The following is a 20,841-nucleotide window of genomic DNA, read 5'->3' on the forward strand; positions in this document are numbered from 1 at the left end:
TTTTCCTTGTAGGCGTTGATTGGGATTGTGGTCTGTAATTTAATATGGAGATCGATTGCTGTTATCTTTCCCTTTTATTTCCAACGCTCTGATCCATCGCTCTCGCTCTCTCTCTACCAAGGAAAAGCATCGACAGCAGGACGCGACGCAGGACAGGAGCGAGGTCGGTGTTGGAATCTGTCGTGACGAGGTGCTCCGCGCCCCCCTCGGCTCCTTCCTGTTCCGAGGCATCAAACTGATTTTTGGACGTTATTGTTTTCTTCGGTTTCTGTTAAGTTTGACTTGATAAGGATGTCTCTCGGTTATTTCCAAAATTTCAATTCGACTGGCGTTACGCGTGAGAAAAGCGGGCGTTACAGAACATTTTTCATTCGATTTGTTTAATAAGTTCTGTGTGTGCGCTCTTTGAACAAAATCCCTGTTATAATGACAAGTAATTAAGCTAAGCGGATAGAGAAAAAAACGGAACTTTATATTTCAACCATCGAACCACCAAACTCGTCCTACCATGACTTGCTAATTATCTCGATAGAAAGTTTAAGGGATTGGCATGAAGGGTTATCCGTTTTTGAATAGGAACATAACTCAGGAAATATAACAAACTTTAAGCATGCGAGTCAAGCATCGAACATAGTCACAAGTGAGTTCATAAACCTAATTCTATAAGCCAGAATAAAAGATCTCTAAGACACATTGAAATTTGATAAGGCTATTTCAACTTTTTTGTAGAGAACAGATTGTTGCAAATCATATCATATTTATAGGGATGCATTAAATTCAGTAGAAGTGACTAGAAGGCAAGCACAATTTTAATAAACTTATATTTCTCTAGCATAAAATGATATATTGGATCAACAAACGATAGTTCATAGAACCATAGATTATATCTCCAATTAAACAGTCCAAAATCAATTTTATAATGTTTAGAGGCGTAGTGTTTATAAAAGGGCCTGGGCTTATGCCCTTTCAAGCAAGTCATGGAACTGGGCCAATCTTGCCATCTCGAACGGCTGCTATTTAGGCTTTAAACTCCACTCTTATTCTTTATCTTTTTTGGGTCCTCTTGGCTTTTTATTATCTGCTGTCATCTTTTGTCACAGCCAGTCAGTCGAACGGATTCTCATTTCTCACCATACTCGCTGTGATTAGCTATGAGATAGCACAAATTTTAGAAAGATTGAGTTATGTATAGAAACCACAGTAGCAAGTAGATCTTATCCTGAAAATATTCACATGAAAAGAAATGGATTTGAGATATCAAAGTTAGAGCATTTTTAGTCTGATCTTTGACATTGTTATGAATTAACAGTTCTCGAAACCATTGATGATAGCAATCTAATACCAATCCCTCAATTTCCAAGCTTGGCAATTCAAATATCCATTGATTGGTGAAAGCGATCTGTCATCTCATCAATGGATATTGATCCCGACGTCAATGGGTGGTCACCCGTGGATAGCTACTACACATGAGTGGAGAATCTGAATTGGTGCCATTTTACAGCTGTCTCTATTCTCAGAGAATCTGTTGATCATCTTCATCTCACTACCTTGAACTTTCCTACGAGTCCCATTTCTTTTATAATGGAAAATGCTAGACAATGGACTTTTCTTTTTTATAATTATCTGGGAGTGTTTGGCTAATAATAGACGACAAATTATATTCTCGCCCATCGTGGCGGTTGACTGGCTATGATCGTAGTGAGTTATTATTACAAGGTCACATAGATCCTAGGCCTTGAGAATCGAACGCGAGGTCAAAGGCCAGTGCACCAAATTACCACCGCCAGTCAAGAGAAAATTCGACTTTTACTTGCCAAAGATCTGTAAATGAACATGCAAAGCTATGAGTTTGCACACAGAATTCCCACAGAACATTGTCTAATTTACCTGTGATATCATCCAGATGGCAGGGAGATCAAACCCACCATCCTCATTCCAAGAATAGAAAAAAATAAAGGTGGAAGTGAAAGCTGTTTCAAAAGACACCATCAAGCCATCCTCACCAACAACACGCCATCGGTCTACACTCTAGTCATTCTCTACTATACCATGATCAGTAACCTTGCGTGGAAGCGTTTTCGTACCTTTTTCCTTTTTCTTTATTTGGGTCTGTGGCATGTTCTTACTTGATTAGTAAGAAACATATTAAAAGGTATCCTAAAATTTCAAGGACCACATTGGATAAATTAAAAGTTCGGGAATGACATCTCACGGACTAAAATTCAAGGACGACATTGTATATTAGGTCAAAGTTTAGGAACCATTTGTACAATAACCCCTTCATAGTTTATCACGAATAGAATGTGTACATGTTTGCCACTAAAATCGAAACACGAAAAATAGAATCATTCTTGAAAAGAAAAGAAAGAAAGCTATATGGATCTCAAAAGGTGAATACTATCGTTTCAAGGGTACTTAACAATATGCTTTTAATCAACCTTACTCACGAAACTCTTGCATCCTCTCTCATAGGCTTTCAAGTAAACTTAGTCGTGCCACACTTGATAGTTTCTAGTATATCGGGTTCCACCTGGGTTGGACTTCATTACTAAAATATATGACTATCTAATTTGGCATTACTATATCCCTCCATACGCGACAAAGAGCGAATTTACACCTAATTTGGCCTTTCTATCTCTAGGAATCTCAGCTGCCAATCTGTGGCTATATATATGTATGTATGTATGTATGTATGAGTACATAAACAGAAACTCTTGCAATGTGAAGATTTCGCCTTAGTAAGATGGTGGAGATTGAAGTGACTAGCAGAGAGGCAATCAAGCCTTTCTCTACAACCCCTCACCACCTGAAGACCTTCGATTTATGCCTCCTCGATCAAATGACCCTTATGTACTATGCCCCCGTCGTTTTCTTCTACCCAACTGACCAATTTTGCAATCCCTCCTTGCCCATTGAGAGGGCCCCTAGCACACTGAAGGAATCCCTGCCGGAGGCCCTGGCCCGGTTCTACCCGCTGGCCGGACGGCTTAACCGGAATAACCTCTGTGTCGATTGCAACGATGCCGGCATCCTCTATGTTGAGGCCCGTGCATGCGGCTCGCTCTTGGAATTCATTGAGAGCCCTGACATCGGTCTACTGGACGAGTTCCTCCCGTTGCACGGGCTTGCCCCTGAGCCGCACGAGGAGGCCTTCTTGCTAGGGATCCAAGTGAGCGTGTTCCCTTGCGGGGGGATCGTCATCGGGACGTCCTCCTCGCACAAGGTCATCGATGGGACCACGCTGAGTGCCTTCCTCAGGACGTGGGCTGCCATTGCCACGGGGCGTCCCGATCAAGCGATGCGAGCGGAGTGCGCGGCCGCGGCAACCCTATTCCCGAGGAGCGAGGTGATGCCTAGTAATGCCCAGGTATGGATCGGGATCCCGTCCGTGAAGCCCGGGAAGAGCAGCGCGAGGAGATTTTTATTCGACACCAAAGCCTTGTCAACCTTGAAAGAGCTTGCCAGGTGAATTGGTTTTGATTAGGAGAAACATTACTACTCGTAGAAGGAATAGCTTACGCTTTTCTTGTGTCGCTCCTTTTATTTGTTAGGAGTAAAAATGTTCCAAAACCAACCCAGGTCGAAGCATTGACAGGATTCCTCTGGAAACATGCAATGAGAGCTTCCGGGGCAGTTGGTGGCATCGGATCGCAGTCGGCCCTGGTCCACTCCATAAATCTCCGGCGCCGGCTTAAACCGCCTCTTCCCAAGTACGCGATCGGGAACATCGACTGGAAGGCATTCGCGGTCTGCGACTCTCCAGGACTGGAGACCGAGTTACCCTGCCTAGTCGAGTTAGTAAGGAGATCGATGGCGAGTGTAAACAGTGATTACGTGGAGAAACTCCGGGGCGACCGGGCATTCCTGGGGATATCGAAATGGCTGGAGGAGGTGAACGAGATCTATACAAAAGCCAGGAACGACTGTTACACGTTCGTGAGCTGGTGCGGCATGGGGTTCAATGAGGTGGACTTTGGTTTGGGAAGGCCTAGATGGTTAAGTACCGGCAACGTTGGGGATGATGCGTTCAAGAACGTGGTCATCCTGGTGGAGACATGGTCTGGTGATGGAATAGAAGTATGGATTGTGCTAGAGGAGCGAGAGATGGGTTTACTGGAGAATTATGGAGAGTTCTTCGAATTCGCTTCTCCGCGAACCCGCCGGGCTTCGCTGTAGCCTCCGGTGTCGCGGTTTGGTGCTTTGATGCGCAATAACGTGTCGAGGCTATAGCTAGAGTAGGTGATCAGCAAGGGTATTTCGAAGTGTCTGTACTTGTTGAATATGAAGATGAACTTTGTTCGAGTTGGTTATCAATTTTTCTCTGACGAAATTACTAATTAGTTTTAGGTTACTTGTTGTTATCTGAGCTGAGTCACTCTCTGAAATTCACTCTATCAATTCCCCTAATTACCAACCTTTTCTAATTAAGTGACTATGTCCAGACCATAATAATAATAATAACTGATTATATGTTTTTATCATTTGTTAAAAAATAGAATTTCATATGAGAGTTGGTAACTTCAATGATGATGGTAAGTTGTTAAAACAAATTGATCACTCAAAAATGATCAGATAAATCTTGGCAATTGATACAATTAAGAGTGGGCAACTTTAAACTTGTCGATAATTTCGTCCAATAGAGGTTGGTAAATAAAGATAAAGTTGAAAAATGTTATAATGAAATTGGTAATGTCAACAAAAATAGATGAGTTATTGGAAAGTTTAGTAATCCAAAACCACCCTATCGATGTTGATAAGTGGCTCAAATAAGGGATAATAATCTAAAGCTAGTTACCAATTCCAGTGGACAAAAAAGTTGGTTACTAGAAAAAAAAATGGTAATTTGAAAAAGACATCATCAACCTTAAGAGATGGCTCAAATATGAGTTGATAACTTAAAATTAGTTGTTAAATAATGGAAGCAAGCCGTCAGAGAATGAGACAATTAGAAGACAGACCCTAGGCACTATGCCAGCAAACACATATTGAAGATACAGATCAAGAAATTAAATTTCAATTATTTGGTGAACTCTCGAACTCATATGTTCATCAAAATCAGCTCTTATCGAAAATAAATTGGTGATTAACTCAAATGAAGTTGGTTACTTGGTATAAGAGAGGGTAATTTTAGTAAAAATCGGCGAGTCAATGGAATAGTTGGTAAGTTGGAATCGTTGAAATAGACATCGGTAAGGGACTCAAACAAAGGCGGAGAAGTCCAATACCGGTGATGTTCTAAAGCCCAGGCCTGTTCTTTATAGACTAACCAAGGTTCTCTAAAGTTGAGAACAAACCAGGAAAATGCCCGTGATATTCCATTTGCAAACCAAGTCTTTTGCCACTCGATCAATCACCTGGTTGGTGCTTCAATCTTTTAGGTGAGAGCATTTTATTCGAGAACAAACTAGGAAAATGCCTATGATTTTCGATTTACAAACCAAGTCTTCTGCCACTCGATCAATCACCTGGTCGGTGCTTCAATCTTTTAGGCGAGAGCATTTTATTCACTAATTGAAAGTACCTAAAGTGGCACGTGAATCACTTAGTATTATTTCCTTGGTGAGTAACTTTTCATTTTTAGTTGTCATCTTGTCCAAATAGCTAGTTGTTTCGCCAATTTTGTTTTCCGCAAAAGATCTTTCACCAAATGTTGTGTTTTGGTTTTATTATAAGAGACTCAAGTTTTATGTTGAATTCGGAAAGAGAATGTCAAATGTAAGGGTAAATTTTATTCTCAATTTGTTTGTACAACCTTGAAAATTGATACTCAAACTCAAAGATTAACAGCTTCCGAGCATAAATTACACTGGAATTTAATCAACGATATAATTTGAACACAAGTAGCTAGATAGCCTACACTTTGGACTCAAACTATGTTGGAATTTAATTTACGACATAGCTTGTTTTAGGTGTATAGCTGGAATCTAATCAACAATAATACTCTTGGATAGGAAACACAACGTTGGAATTCAATCAACATCGCTGAGTTTGTGGAATAACACCAGAATTTAATCAACGATGCTAGACTAGATAAAGATACACGTTGGAATTTAATCAATGACAGAAATCTAGAAAATTACAGCTAAAATACAATAAAGTAAATATAAAATAAAGATAATTACTGTGTTATTTGGGGGTTCTCCGTTGAAAAGGTTGCGGTATTTATAGCCATCGGTCAGTCACTTTTCCTTGGACACCACCCTTAGCATTCCCCACATTTTCCTTTTCTTCTTAGCAACCTTATCCATAAACAATTGTTTCCTAACTTGATGACGCCTGCACCACTTGCTCATCAAGTAAATAATGGCTTCCCTATTTTTATGCAAAATTCGCACAACAGTTATTTTCATCTAAGCTCTAATGCTAATCCCACTTAAACTCCAAATTTGATGCGTTGTTCTCATAACCTGACATGTGGGAGTTGATTTCCTTGTCATCAACTTTGGTATTTATGTCTAGAATACTGTCAACATTTAGCTTAAATACCCTTTATGAATGCCGACTGCCCTCAACTTCCGCAAACCAAACGGTGCGTTTTACTCTTATTATTCCCCTCTTGGCCAACATGTGACAACATGGGTAATTTTGAATGCCAACACTATTTAATCCACAAAAAGTATGTTCTGTTCATGTGGCAGATTATTTTTGCATTTGAAAACTTAACATAATGAATCTAGTTCTCGTTCTTCCCAGTACTTAAAAACTTTTATTTACTTTATGCATAAGTTTTTGAAAAGAAATTCGAAGTGTTAATGTCATATAAAGAAGGATTAATACTGTGAAAAACTCAAAATTGGAATGTCTATGGCAAATATAGCTCGAACCAATTTTTTGTTGACAAAAAATTCCAAACCGATATACTTGTGACGAAGTATCATTACATAGAAGCTCTCGGAAAAGTATGGAAACTACAACAAATTGCTTGTTCACGTGAGTAAAAAAAAAAAGAAAAAAATATTATTAATAATTGTTTATGTTAGCATCGACAATACTACATAGGATGGCCAGCATTCACGTCAATGATTTTTGGCTAAAAATTACACGAATAGAATCAATTGACAAAATGTGAAAAGTTTCGGGAGTGAATTGGCATAAATTAAAATGTTTAGGACTAATTTGGTAAAAGTGCAATAAATTTAGGACTTTTTTTTTTTACAATTTACCTCCCCCAAAAGTATGGTCAGATCGTTACCTTCGGCATGCAGATCTCAAGCCAAGGAATCACAAGAGTCGAGAATTCTTTAAATGTGCGAATGATAACCATTATGTTCTAGAAATCGAATTTTGGTCACATCCTTAGATGAGTTTCTGATAAAAAATACGCATTTGATAATGATGTAAATTTTTATATACAAAATAGAAATTCGTTTGATGATAACAAAAATCCTCCCAAGCGGCCAACAGGCAATGCCAAAGGGCGAGTGATGAAAATATTTTTTATTTCTCAGTTTTATTTCAAAAATAATAAAGTAAGAATTTTTTTGCTTTTCATTTCTATCCAAATTTATTTCTAGATTAAAAATTTGTTGTAGAAATAGAAAAATGAAAATTATCTTATCAAACGAATTTTTATTCTAAATATGGTTTAGAATAGAAAAATATAAAAATAGAGAAATAGAGTGGTTATTTTGCATGTCCTAGCTCACCCTCTACCACTCTAATAGCCGGCTATTACCTTTTTAGAATATCTGGAAATCTCAAAACGACTTTGTTTTCTATCACTACAATTGCGATACGAAGACGACGGGGGAATCAGCCCTCAGCCGTGCACAGAAATTTTATGAAATGGAACTGTAAAATACAAAGGAACAACTCAAACGCCAGGAAGAGTATATTTTATATATAGTACGAGACATAAAACGGAGCATCTCTAGTGATATACTAAGATTGATTCTTTTTTCCTTGACTTTGTCGAATTCGTCTTCATTTTCTCAAGGAGTCTCAGCTGGCTAGCCAACCGGTTATACCTCATATAAAAATTGATGATTGCTTCTCCATGTAACGTGGAGTACAGCGAAAACAAATGGTCCATCGACCCTATAATCTGGCTAAACAAAGATGACTATGCACAATGTCTTGTAATTAGGGTACTAGGCCGGTAACTTGGTCCCCCAAGTTTTTGGGTATATATTTTTCTTCTCCATCCAGGAGGGAATACCCTTAGAGTTTACATGGAACCTTTTAAGGACATATTCCGGTTCAAGTGAATCAAAGATGACCTTTTGCCGGATTTCTCTTCATTTTTCCAAGGAATCTCAGCTGGCAAGCCTATCACTTATTCCTCCTAGTACTTCGGCTATAAAAGGGGAAGACTGCTCTTTCTCCGTGTAACATGGACCATGGAGATGCTGGTTGAAGTGATTAGTAGAGAGGCAGTAAAGCCTTCATCCCCAACACCTCACCACCTAAAGACCTTCAATTTGTGCCTCCTTGACCAAATGACCCCCGCGTACTACACCCCCATGATGTTCTTCTACCCCGTTCACAAACCTCGTGGTCTCTCCTTGACCGTTGAGTGCATCTCCAGCACGCTAAAGAAGTCCCTATCCGAGGCCCTAGCCCGATTTTACCCACTAGCCGGACGGCTCGATAGGAACAACCTTCACATTGATTGCAATGATGCCGGCATTCTGTATGTCGAGGCCCAAGTGCGCGGCTCGCTATCAGAGTTCCTCAAGAAGCCCGAGATCGGTCTACTAGATGAGTTCCTCCCGTTACGTGGACTTTCGACTACGCCAGAGGAGGAGTCGGTTTTATTGGGAATTCAAGTGAATGTGTTCTCGTGTAGGGGGTAGTCATCGGAACATCCTCCTCACACAAGATCATGGACGGGACCACAATAAGCGCTTTCCTCCGGACCTGGGCCGCCATAGCTGCAGGGTCTCTTGATCGAGTTATGCAAGCAGAATGCACGGCCGCGTCGACCCTATTTCCAGAAAGCAAGGTGATGCCTCCTAATGCCCGCGTGTGGATAGGGACACCCTTTGTAAAGCCGGGGAGGAGCAGTCCAAGGAGATTTTTGTTCGACTCGAAAGCCTTATCAACATTGAAGGACCTCGCAAGGTGAATTGGTTTTGAATTCAATGTAGTTTGATTTGTAATTGAATAGACTTTTGAACAAGGTAAGAGAGATACATCATTTCCTGTCGTTTACTTCCTTCTTGCATGTCAACATTGGAAAATGTTTGACTTATCGAGTGCAAGAGAAGGTAAGAACGTAAAGGTAATAATAATAACTTATGATAAGTAGTAATACGATTCATATTAACTAATGCTTTGCGTTTTTAACTCCTCTTATATGCTAGGAGCGAAAGTGTTTCGAAACCAACTCGGATCGAAGCTTTAACAGGCTTCATTTGGAAACATGCGATGGGAGCTTCCAGAAAAGCCACAAGTGTCGGATCACCATCGGCCCTAGTTCACTCTGTAAATCTCCGGCGCCGGACTAAACCCTCTCTGCCCGAGCATGCAGTTGGGAATATTGATTGGAAGGCCTTCGCCGTTCACGACTCTCTGGAAGCAGAGGCTGAGCTTCCCCGCCTAGTCGAGCCACTGAGGAGATTGATTGCAGAGATCGACGGTGACCTCATGAAGAAAATCTGGGGCGAGACTGCGCTCGTAGAGGTATCGAAATGGCTAGGAGAGGTGAAAGAGATATATGAAAGGGCCAAGCATGACTGCTACACTTTTGTGAACTGGTGTAACATGGGATTCAATGATGTGGACTTTGGTTGGGGAAGGCCAGCATGGGTAAGTCTTGGGAATTTTGGGGATGAAGCGTTTAGGAATTTGGTCATTCTGGTGGACGCACCGTCCGGGGATGGAATAGAAGCATGGATCGTGCTTGAGGAACGAGAGATGGTCCCATTGGAACGCGATCCCAAGTTCCTAGCATTTGCTTCTCCTAGGTCTTCTGCGTAACGATGACCTTTGGCATTGTAGTTTTTGTGCTTTTCCCGTCGTTCAACGATGTGTCGTGGCTGTTGTGATATTCTGATGGGTTGTGCTGACCTGGACTCGAGACCCCGAATCCAGGGTGATGGGAACGGACTCGGCTAAGGATGAATTCACACTTTCAAGAAGCATATGCCCTTTTCTCGATACATCTAAGGCTGCGTTTGGTCGACCGGACATGTTTGGTAGCTGTCTAGGATAGGATAAGGTCAGATATAGGAGGGATATAGACCGGATAAAAAAATCCGAGGGGGGGATGGGATAAGGTTGGATAGGATTTCTTTTATCCGAACATAAAACCCTACGCTTTTTTTTTCTTTCTCCGTCGTTCACCCACAGACGATTCTCTGTTTCCAAAGTATCGACGTTGAAGCCTTCTTCTCAATAGCTCTTTGATTCTCATCGAAATTTTACGAAAGCGACGAATTTTCAAAGGTAAATAATCATTCTCTCTCTAACGTTGATTTCTAAAGTAGTTGTGAATTGTTTTCCTGTTTCATCTATGTTTCAGCTTACGTAGGTCAGAATTGTAGTTCTAGGTTTTTTTGCTGGTTGATTGGAGTTTGTCTTCTTGGTAGTTTTGAATCTGTAGATTTATAAAGGCCTTTCTATTTTTGTGTAAAGTATTTGATATCTTCAACGCGAATTGTTCGTTCTTGGTTCTGTTCTTCAATACCCAGATTTCCAAGGCTACTGCATCTTTCTCTCTCTGTGTGAGATAAGAATCGGGAAGGCAGTCTGGTCAGAGACTTACTAGGTTTTTTTTAAAGGCCGTTTCGACATGTAACTGGTTCAAATGGTTACACTCTGGGCTTTATGTAACGGGTTCGTTTCGACATGTAGCTGGTTCAAATGGTTACGCTCTGCTGCTTTGTATTTCCTTTGAACAATGGCACCCCTCTGTTATAATTAAATGACTCAGTTTTTCTCCTATTGGAAGCAATCTCAAGGTTTTCTATTGCTCCTTAGGATTCGGCAAACGATGCCTTCAAAGGCCAGAAACGGACATGAAAAGAGAATCGAATTGTTATGCAGAGAACTTGGGAGTAATAGTGGACCATAGATGGATACATTGCTTTTTAAGTATGATGTTATTAAATGCAGTTTCAAGTTAAGTTAGTCATGAATTGCGACTAACACGCCCTCCGTCGCTTGGACATTATAGCTTGGATTGTCCTGAAAGTCTGGACAACATCTAGGTCAGATTTACCAGGACTAGTTTTGTCACTCGTAATCATGTTGTGTTGCATCAACGTGTCAAAAGACTGTATCCTTTTCTAAGCAAAACCATAATGATTCAACATAAGCCCAAAGAAGAAAATTAAAGGTATGAGTTATTCCTTCATGTGTGCTGTCTGCTGTTTGCTTGGCCATGTCACATCATGTCATTCTACGGGAGTTGTATGTGCGAGAACCTACATAACAATCTGGTGGCATATATTTGAAAGTTTCTTTGGTTATAATTTTTGCACACTCCTTTTGTTTGGGACCTTTTCATGTAGCATGTGTTGGAGTTCCATTATAAATTTATTTAGGAATAGATATATAAATGTATATGTATATAACCTGGCACTGATATTGAAAATATGACATTCGATGCTTTATTGTTCTACTCTTTGGAGAATTAATCAAGATCATTGATAGATTGCAGTAAGTTAGGTTGTTAACATGGCTTGATTAGCAAAAAGTAAAAGTATAACTCAAATGTAAAACCCTATTGATTATGCCTTTATAGGTCATACATTATGTATTGATCTTCTCACTCCAGGTAAATCTCAAGTAAATTTCTTTCTAGTAAGAAAAGTTCAAGTAATGAAGGAGATCCCTGTATTTAGTAGAAATTGCAAGATATTATCGTATGAAGGAGATCCCTGTATTTTGTTGTGTGGGTTGAATATCGTGGCTGATTGAATGCTGAGTTATTTTTCTTTTTCTCTGTTTTTTGTTACTTTAAGAAATCTGGGAGTGGTTCAATCAACATATATGCTGAGATAGTTTTTGTTTAGGAATGGAAGGTAGCAATTTCAGTCAAACTCAAGGAAGGGGAACAAAGAGAGACCGACGTATATGGACAATAGATGAAGAAAATGCACTTCTAGATGGTCTTGAAGAATTAGTTACGCGAGGAATGAAAGCCGATAACGGCTTCAAGAGTGGTTACATGGTTATGTTAGAGAAGTGGTTTGAAGAAAAATTCCCTCATTCTGGCATCAAGAGTAATCCTCACATAGAGTCAAAAATGAAAAACTTGAAAAAGTTGTATAATCAGATATATGACTTGAGGAATCAAAGTGGCTTTGGGTGAGACCATGAAAATCATTGTGTTGATATTCATTCTGAGGATAGTTGGCAAAAATATTGCAAGATTTGTGCCACTTCTTCTCATTTTTCTTCTTTATTAATTGTTTCATTTTTAACAAAATAATATAATTTTCTTTGTAGACCTATCCAGGAGTTGCTTCTTTGAGAGGGAAGTCCTTCCCTCAATATGATCGATTAGCAAACATATTTGGAAAAGATCGTGCCAAAGGAAATCTCGGTGAAGACCCTTCGAAGCTCATGCGGCTGTAGATCATGAGGAATATGAAAATCATGATAATGTGGCAACCAATGGTGTAAGTCAAAACTCACCGCCACTATCATCTTCTCAGGCACAACATGTTTCTGATTCTTCAAGAAGAAAAAGGGCTAAAGCAAGTGACAAATGGGCTGCTGGCTTAGTTGAGATAGCAGGAACTTTTGGCTCATTCTTGGAAAAAGCTAACGAGAGAATGGAGATGATCGCTAGCCGCATCGGACATGCCAAGGATTTGAATAATGACAAACGAAAAATCAATGAGGAGCTTCTTCAAATGTCTTTAGGTACTATGGATAGAATAAAATTATGTAGAAAAATTGTGAAGGATCCTGAGAATATTCATCTATTTTTGGGATTTCAAGGAGAAGACAGGAAAGCATTTTTGGAATTACTTCTCCAAGAGATGAGAGAAGAGAATGAGTGATGATGAGTTGTTTATGAGTTTGTAGGAGATATGTTTTCTCTCCATACTTTTTCTTTTTTTCTTCTTTATTTTTTTTAAAAGGGTTTTTGGGGTTAGCTATAAGCTTTAATGTTATCTTTTTGGACCTTTCGATTGTAGCCATGACTTGAAAAGAGGTGGATATGGCTTGAAACTTTATCTCTATGTTCATTGCCAAGAAAACCATTATCTATAATATTATTTGCCTCTGTCTTTTATTTTCATAAATAGTTTCTCTATCTCATTGGCAAAAAACCTAGGCATGATTTGGTATTGGACCTGTAACAAAATGGAAACAGATTAAAAACTTGTAAGAGAGAAAGAATTCATGTTTGAAAGTGAATATATTGAAATTGAGATTATTCTAAAAACGTTTGGCGTTGAAGGGGTATCCAAAAGATTATTTCAAAGGAACGTAAAAGATTATTACGATGCATAATCATGAAATTCAATGAGAATCTGTTAATTTGAAAAAGATATATTATTTTGGATGATTTTGTGAATATTAAACATGCAAATTTGTACTTGCCTAATGTTAGTGTTTTTAAAATATCCAAAATTAAATTCGTAGTTCACCACACGATAGATTTGATAAGATATGAACATATCCAACTTTAAATCCATGATTCACCAAACAATAGATTGGATAAGATATGAGGATATCCGACTTTAAATCCGTAGTTCACCAAACAGTTGATGTGATATGAAGAAATTCATGGATTTCTTATCCTATCCTATCCAGTCCTATCCCGTTTAGAAATCCAGACGACCAAACGCAGCCTAAGGATATTAGCTGCCATCCCGTGAGGCTGTACATGTACCATTCGAAAGTCGATTGTAATGTTACTAGATGTTGTTCATCTTTGTTTTTTTTTTTTTTTAACAGACATTCATCTTTGTTTAGTCATATTAGGAATTACTTTACATCAAATATGACTGCTAATCAATCAATATCCTTTCGGAAAATCCGCACATAACAATTTGTCTGCGTAATGTGGGAAGGCTGGCCCATCGATTTTTATAATATCGCGAACGGAGGATTGCTTCCCTGATTAGACTCGCATGTGCAAGAAACAACTTAATTTATGTTTGTTAGGCTCAATGACAAGAAGAATAAACCAAGAAAGCACCAGTAGAATGTTAGAATTAAGTGTATAAACACAACGAAATAGAAAGTAAATGAGAGAAAGAGAAATCGAGACACACGATTTATTATGATTTACCCTTAAGTTATGGCTACATCCAGCAGAGGTCCACTATAATTAGTTCCTCTCATTTCTATGTTACAACTATCTATTTACAAGCAAAAGAGATTATATATAAGCAACAAGAAAACCTTAGGGATAAAGAAAGTCTTAGGCCACTCAACAACTATTCATAGGCCTAAGCTCAAATTACCAATTAAAATATGGGTCCAAATTATGAAAGCCCTTCAATGACCCGGGACCCTTGCCCTCTGCTCCTCACGTGCATACTTGTGGATGGGAAATGAACCATACCTCAACATTGAAAACAAGTGATAATTACCAAAAAAAAAAACTAAACTTATTGTACTAATGATAATTCGGTCCTAAACTTTTCAATTTGATTTATTTAATAATAAACCATTTGATAATTTGACAATGTGATCCTTTTGACCAATTTCACCTGAAAATTGTCAATGTAGACGTTGTCAGTGCCACATGGACATTTCTACAATTCTTGTTAATTTTTTCTTAATTTTTTCCCATTTATTATTTTTCTTTTTTCTTTTTCTACTAAGGACTGGTGAGGACCATCGGCCGACCCTTGCCTATGTTGGGCAAGATTGTCGCGGGCCCTTGCTATGGCTGGCAAGGGCTTCGTGATCCTCGCCTAAATATGGTGAAGGCCTGTATTATGGGCCATTGTTGAGGCTATGAAGCAGTAGAGGAAAATAAAAATAAAAAAAGAAAGGAAAAAGAGAAAAAAATTCAGAAAAAACCATGCTACGTAAGACAACAAATGTTCATATTAGCAATTTCCTCTTAAATTTGATCGGAAGGACTTTATTGACAAATTAGCAAAAAATTTAGTACTAAATTAGTTAAATTGAAATGTTGAGAAGTGGATTGGCATTTGTACAATATATTTTAAAATGTTTTTGATAATATTCCCTTGAAAACAAGTTATTATGTTAAACAAATTAATTTGATTAAAGGAAATTTCAACAATGAGGGTGTGTTTGGTCGGTTGGATTCGAATTGGGATTGGACATGATAAAATGGGATCTGAAATCTTCTATTTGGTGTAGAAATATCCCATCAAATATTTGGTGTAACTTAAAATAGGATTTGAAAGTTTTGAAAATCTGCAACTTAAGATGAAATTGAAAATCTTTAAAAAAAATTCTTATTTGAAAATCTCTGAATATCCAACTCCAGTAGGCTCCTTGTGTATGTGGCGACTCAAACCCTCTCATTTTGTTGTCGACAAGCTGTCTTTGGAAAATCAACCTCGGGAGTTTGATGACTTTCAACAGACATGACGTCTTCCATCAAACAAAATTCTAAACTAAAGGCGAAGAGGATCTCTTTCTAGTGTTTCATCGTAAACTTTATGAATGCCTTGCTTAGAGTCAACCAAAAGAGAGATCGTGGAACATTGGAGGCTGAGAATGAGTAACTAAAGGCGAAGTAAATAGAGGAACTGAGAGATAATTCGGTGATGATTCTACTAAGCAAAATTCTAAATTGAAGGTGAGGAAGATCTCTCTCCAGCAAAGCATCAAAGACTTGATGAAAGCCTTGCTGAGATTCAACTGAAAGAGAGATTGTGGAACAATGAAGGGTGAGAATGAATAATTAAAGTCGAAGTAAAGGAACCAAGAGATGATTCGGTGATAGTGGAAAAGCTGAAAAACCAATTGAGAAAGAGAGGGAGCCATGGATGAGATGGTGAGCCCTAACCTTCCAAGTGAACTGTGAGCAAGGACATTGACAAGGATTCTCGAGGATGCGCAAGTGAGGGCTTGTCATGGTGCATGGCCGTCGGAGAAATATGCCAAGGACGGTAAGTAGTCTCATTTGAGGTGGGGGGGGTTTCTTGGTACAGGGGAATTGTTAGGTTAATCTTTGAAATTTTATATCCAATCCTAGTATATCTTATTGGATCTAACAATGCAACCTGGAAGGGGGTTGAATGGGTTGAGTGGTGATATAATAAAATCTTTTGCAAAATGTCAAACAATCGGCACTCAAGATAATGTTGTGGATGGATCAATACGTATGATGCTGATAAGTAAAATTAGAGTAGAATAAATAGATCATATGATGTTATATAGTGGTTTAACTTTTAGCTAAGCCTCTGTTCACTTTCAGACTAACAACCTAAACAAACAGTGGCTAGATTCCACTAGTAATTAGCAGTGCAAGTTATAGATGGCTAGTGTAGTTACCTTCTCTCAATAGATTACACTATTGTGATACAAGAACACTGCACTTACTCTTTGTTGACACCGAAATTTTCGTCGACATTTTAATCATCCATTTTGCAAAAATATAGAAAAATAAAGAGCCAAAAAAAAAAAAAAAAAAGAAGAAGACAAAAAGAAAAAAAAAACAAAACAAAACAAAACAAGAAAAAAAAAAATGAAGTGAAATGAAAAGAAAAAAAAGAGAGAGAAAGAAATAAGGAAAACGAAAAAAAGAAAAAAAAAGAGAGAAAAAGAAAAATAAAACAGAGAAAAAAAAATAGAAAAGAGAAAAAGGAGGCCATTCACGGGGTTTTGGGGGTTTTCTTTTTTTCCGGCTCTCTCTCTCTCCTCTTTGGGGGGCTCTCGCTGGTGCGGATTCTCTCTCTCTCGGAGACGCTCTCTCGCTCCCGCTCTCTCTTCATCACGATCTCTCTCTCTCGCTAAAAAAAAAGGAAACTGTTCGCGCGGATGCTCTCGAAGGGATTCTCTGGCTGAGGGGATTATCGCTCTCTCCGACTCTCTCGACATCTCGGAGAGCGATCTAGGGTTTGACGGCCGGATCGATTCAAGGTGGAAATCGGTCTCTCTCTTTAGCTTAAGGATCTCGACTTCCTCATCTGCACCTTCTCGAGCTCCGAAGCCGATTGGCAATGGTGGTAACGACGGCAGCGAGATCGGGTCGCGACAGGCTTGGCGACTCCGCTGGGGACTGGTTACTAGATTAAGAGGACTTGAAGCCGTTTAAAGATGGTTGTTGTGTTTTAACTGACATGTCTTTTGTAGGATCGTCTGCATGTCAAAGTCGCGTGGAAAATGAGGTTAGTTGCTAACCTCGTGTTAAATGGTTTTGTAGGTGGGAGTCATAAGGGGAGGCGTGCTTGTAAACCCTTTGTTGTGCAGGTGGTGCGAGGTTGTATGAATGTATGTGGGTTTATATTGAAGTGCTGGATGTTTTAATTTAAATGCATGTTTACCAGCTTTAGCATGACACCGCACACACAACCGCGGTCTAAAACCCCGATCGCCCAATTTAGGACCTTAGGAGGGTTTATGGGTGGAATCTGCGAGTGGATGCTCGTGGTAATCCACTACTTACATAAACCCGCTCATCCCAACCGATAAAAATAGCACCGACCGACGATAGTAACAGGTGGGTAAACTATTTTTATCCTTTGGGATGAGGACCTTGAGCCTTTAGCACCCTTACCTTAGGCGTCAAAACCTCACGGTTTCATGCGACATGTGACTTGTGTTTGCCATGTGTTTGTGGGTAAGTGATCGTTCCTTTTTATCGTCCTTATCTTTTTACTTTCCATATTTCAATTATGCGTTTTATATTCCAACGACGATATGTTTAATCATGAGTGCCCCTTTAGGTTTAGGTTTAGATGGGTAAACTTGAAGTGGACGTGATCCCATGCTTGGGAATCTCAAGACTATTGGTGAATCTCGACCCAAGACATCAAGACTGTGGAAAAATTACCCGATCCTCAGGGATTTCAAGGAGCTCATATTATCAAACAAGAAGACGATGCCTTGATCGATGAGGAACGCTTGGCCCATGATAACAAGCGTCTCCACACGATCCCACCTAGTTCTTAGGTTTCGAATTCATATTTCTTTTCTTGTAAAGGGAATTCTTTTGTGTTTCCCTCATTTCTATTAAGGTTTCCCTGTATTCATTTTCATATTCCTTGTAAAATCGAACTACTTTGTAAGCTTCAAGAAATCAAGGTTTTGTCTCCTTGTAATTGTTCGATTGGAATAAATGAAATTCATGAACATTTTCATGTAATTTTTAGAAAAGGGGCATTCGATTAAATATTTGTCGTCGTTCCTTTTCAATTGTATAATTTCTTTTGAAGAAATTTTGATAAGAGGAGGTTATATGATCTTTGGGATCATATACACTTCTTATCATTATTTCATCTCAAGAAAATATAAAATTGACTAGGATTTGTACTTTAATGGTTTCTTTTGATCGGTACTAATTCGAGTCATTTTATTTTACAGGAGGTTTTGAAAAAACTGCTGAAGAAAGATTTGTTATACGAACTCGCCGCCAAACAAAGATGGAAATGAAGAACCTACAATTCCCACTGTGTAAAAGATGTTTCTAGTTCTTGCATTTAATTTTTAGTTGTATTTGATTCATTTCTCCCCTGTGAGGGAATTTATTCATTTCTCCCCTGCGAGGGAATTCTGTTCATTTCATTCGTTTGTGCTTGTAATATCTGGATCATAAACTTTCTAGATCTAAGATGATATACGTTGTAATGCAATTTTTGCATATAAATTTTTTTTTCATATTTTATTAATAGACGTGTGAGGCCCAAATCAGTCTTATGATGATGCTTTGAGGCCTGAGCCTCCACATGATCTATAGTTTCAAAATGTTTTGGTGGAACGAAGGCGTCCAATGACATGAGGGCCAGTTCCCAATAATTTTTTTTCAAAGACAACTTGAATTTGAAAACAAGTTTTTCATGACATTTACATACATTGCATTCATTTAGATGAACATATACTAACTTTTTTTCGATTGCATCTCAAGCATGGCATTTCACATCATGATAGTCATTTGCATGGCTCGGATTCGCATTCAAAAGACTTTGACGAACCCGATTATTCCAACTCAGAGAATAAAGATGATCCTCGAGGTATTGAAAAAGAATAGCTCAGACATGAAGAGTCCAAACCTCTTACCACCAAACAGCCAGTCACTCTAAATTTAGGAGATTCAATTAACCCCAAAGAAACCAAGATTGGGGCAGGTCTCTCTCAAGTGGATGCCAATGGATTAATTAGGCTCCTGAAAGAAATATATGAAGGAGAGTGTGGTCCACATATGAACGGTCATCTCTTGGCTAGAAAAATTATGAGGCTCGGTTACTATTGGTTGGCCATGGAAGCCGATTGTATTCAGCATGTGAGGTGTTGTCATCAATGCCAAGTATATGGAGATAGGATCAATGCTCCTCCTAATGAGCTACATCAAATGTCCGAGTCCTGGCCTTTTTCAATGTGGGGCATCGACATCATCGAACCGATTAATCCTAAAGCATCAAATGGACATCGTTTTATCTTGGTAGCCATTGATTACTTCACTAAATGGATTGAAGCCAATTCTTATGCCCATGTTACTGCAAAGAGTGGCAAAATTCATCCGTCGTGATATCATTGCTCGATATGGAGTTCCTGAAGCGATCATCACAGATAATGGATCAAACTTGAACAATAAAGTGGTGGATGATTTACTTGGAGAATTCCACATTCGCCATTTGAATTCTTCTCCTTACCGCCCACAAATGAATGGAGCGTGGAAGCGGCAAATAAGAATATCAAGAAGATTTTAGCCAAAACGGCGGAAAATTATCGTGATTGGCATGATCGGTTGCCATATGCTTTGTTTGCTTATCGAACTTCAATTCGTACTTCGACTGGGGCAACACCCTTCTCATTGGTTTATGGGATGGAAGCTGTATTACCCGTGGAAGTGGAAATTCCTTCACTGAGGGTACTTTCTCAAATCAAGCTCTCTGAAGCTGAATGGATTCAACAAAGATTTGAACAACTTAATATGATTGATGAAAATAGGGTAAAAGCTTTATGCCATGGACAAAGCTATCAGAAGAGAGTAGCTAGGTCATTTAATCGCAAAGTTAGACCAAGACATTTTGAGATCAACGATCTTGTCTTGAGGAAGGTTTTACCTATCATTCCAGATCCTCGCGGGAAGTTTACTCCAAACTATGAAGGTCCATATATTGTAAAGAAAGTGCTACCCGGTGGGGCACTAATCCTTGTAGAAATGGATGGTCATGAATTGCCAAGACCTGTAAATGCTGATTCTGTCAAGAAGTATTATTCATGAATAAAGTGAAAGACCTTTGAGCCATTTTTGGATTGAATCTGAGCCATTTTAGGATGTTTACATCATGCATTGCATGCATACATATTGCATTTGCATGTTTGTTCATTTTGCAGGATCTCTGACGAAGATTCTACCTATCCGCAGGAGGTTCATCTCAAGAGTGCAAAACTTTCAAAAGTGTCCATTCTTCTATAGAACTTAGAAGTGACCTTACCCTTTAGAATGCCAAAAGAATCGATTAGAACTCCAGAAGTATAGTTAGAACTTTAGGAATGAACCCATGTGCTAAGCAAAGCCTGTTCTGTCTACAAATTTTATCAAACCTTACTTTCAAAAATCTCCCCGGTAGGGTCAAAGAAACATGTCCTTTCAGACAAAATTTCATTATATTTTCATTTCCCCCAAGGAGTTGAATTTAACCAAAGTGAGTTTTGGAAAACCTGAAAATGATTGTTAACTATGCCAGGTGGTAGTGCCTAAAATGATGAGAGGCAACCCCTTTACCAAACACGTCCTCATACACTTTTTGAGAGAATTGAGTGGAAAGAACCATGTCTTAG

The 20,841-nt window shown here is 38.8% G+C and overlaps 4 protein-coding genes across 4 annotated transcripts; all 4 read left to right on the forward strand.

Moving 5' to 3' along the window:
- The first annotated feature begins 2,743 nt into the window (after window positions 1-2,743).
- On the forward strand, window positions 2,744-4,176 carry LOC104416190 (vinorine synthase). Its single transcript, XM_039298886.1, has 2 exons — window positions 2,744-3,465; window positions 3,552-4,176. The coding sequence occupies exons 1-2, from the start codon at window positions 2,744-2,746 to the stop codon at window positions 4,174-4,176; spliced, it is 1,347 nt and encodes a 448-aa protein (XP_039154820.1).
- A 4,163-nt stretch (window positions 4,177-8,339) lies between these two features.
- On the forward strand, window positions 8,340-8,795 carry LOC104430569 (salutaridinol 7-O-acetyltransferase). The gene has a single exon (XM_039298887.1). It carries the CDS (start codon window positions 8,340-8,342, stop codon window positions 8,793-8,795), a length of 456 nt encoding a protein of 151 aa, XP_039154821.1.
- A 29-nt stretch (window positions 8,796-8,824) lies between these two features.
- Window positions 8,825-9,921, forward strand: LOC120286596 (BAHD acyltransferase At5g47980-like). Its single transcript, XM_039298892.1, has 2 exons — window positions 8,825-9,063; window positions 9,306-9,921. The coding sequence occupies exons 1-2, from the start codon at window positions 8,825-8,827 to the stop codon at window positions 9,919-9,921; spliced, it is 855 nt and encodes a 284-aa protein (XP_039154826.1).
- A 9,958-nt stretch (window positions 9,922-19,879) lies between these two features.
- LOC120286599 lies at window positions 19,880-20,476 on the forward strand. Its single transcript, XM_039298895.1, has 2 exons — window positions 19,880-20,268; window positions 20,395-20,476. Exons 1-2 carry the CDS (start codon window positions 19,880-19,882, stop codon window positions 20,474-20,476), a joined length of 471 nt encoding a protein of 156 aa, XP_039154829.1.
- Window positions 20,477-20,841: the final 365 nt, after the last annotated feature.

This window comes from Eucalyptus grandis, chromosome 8 (genome assembly GCF_016545825.1).
Source record: "Eucalyptus grandis isolate ANBG69807.140 chromosome 8, ASM1654582v1, whole genome shotgun sequence".
NCBI lineage: Eukaryota > Viridiplantae > Streptophyta > Magnoliopsida > Myrtales > Myrtaceae > Eucalyptus > Eucalyptus grandis.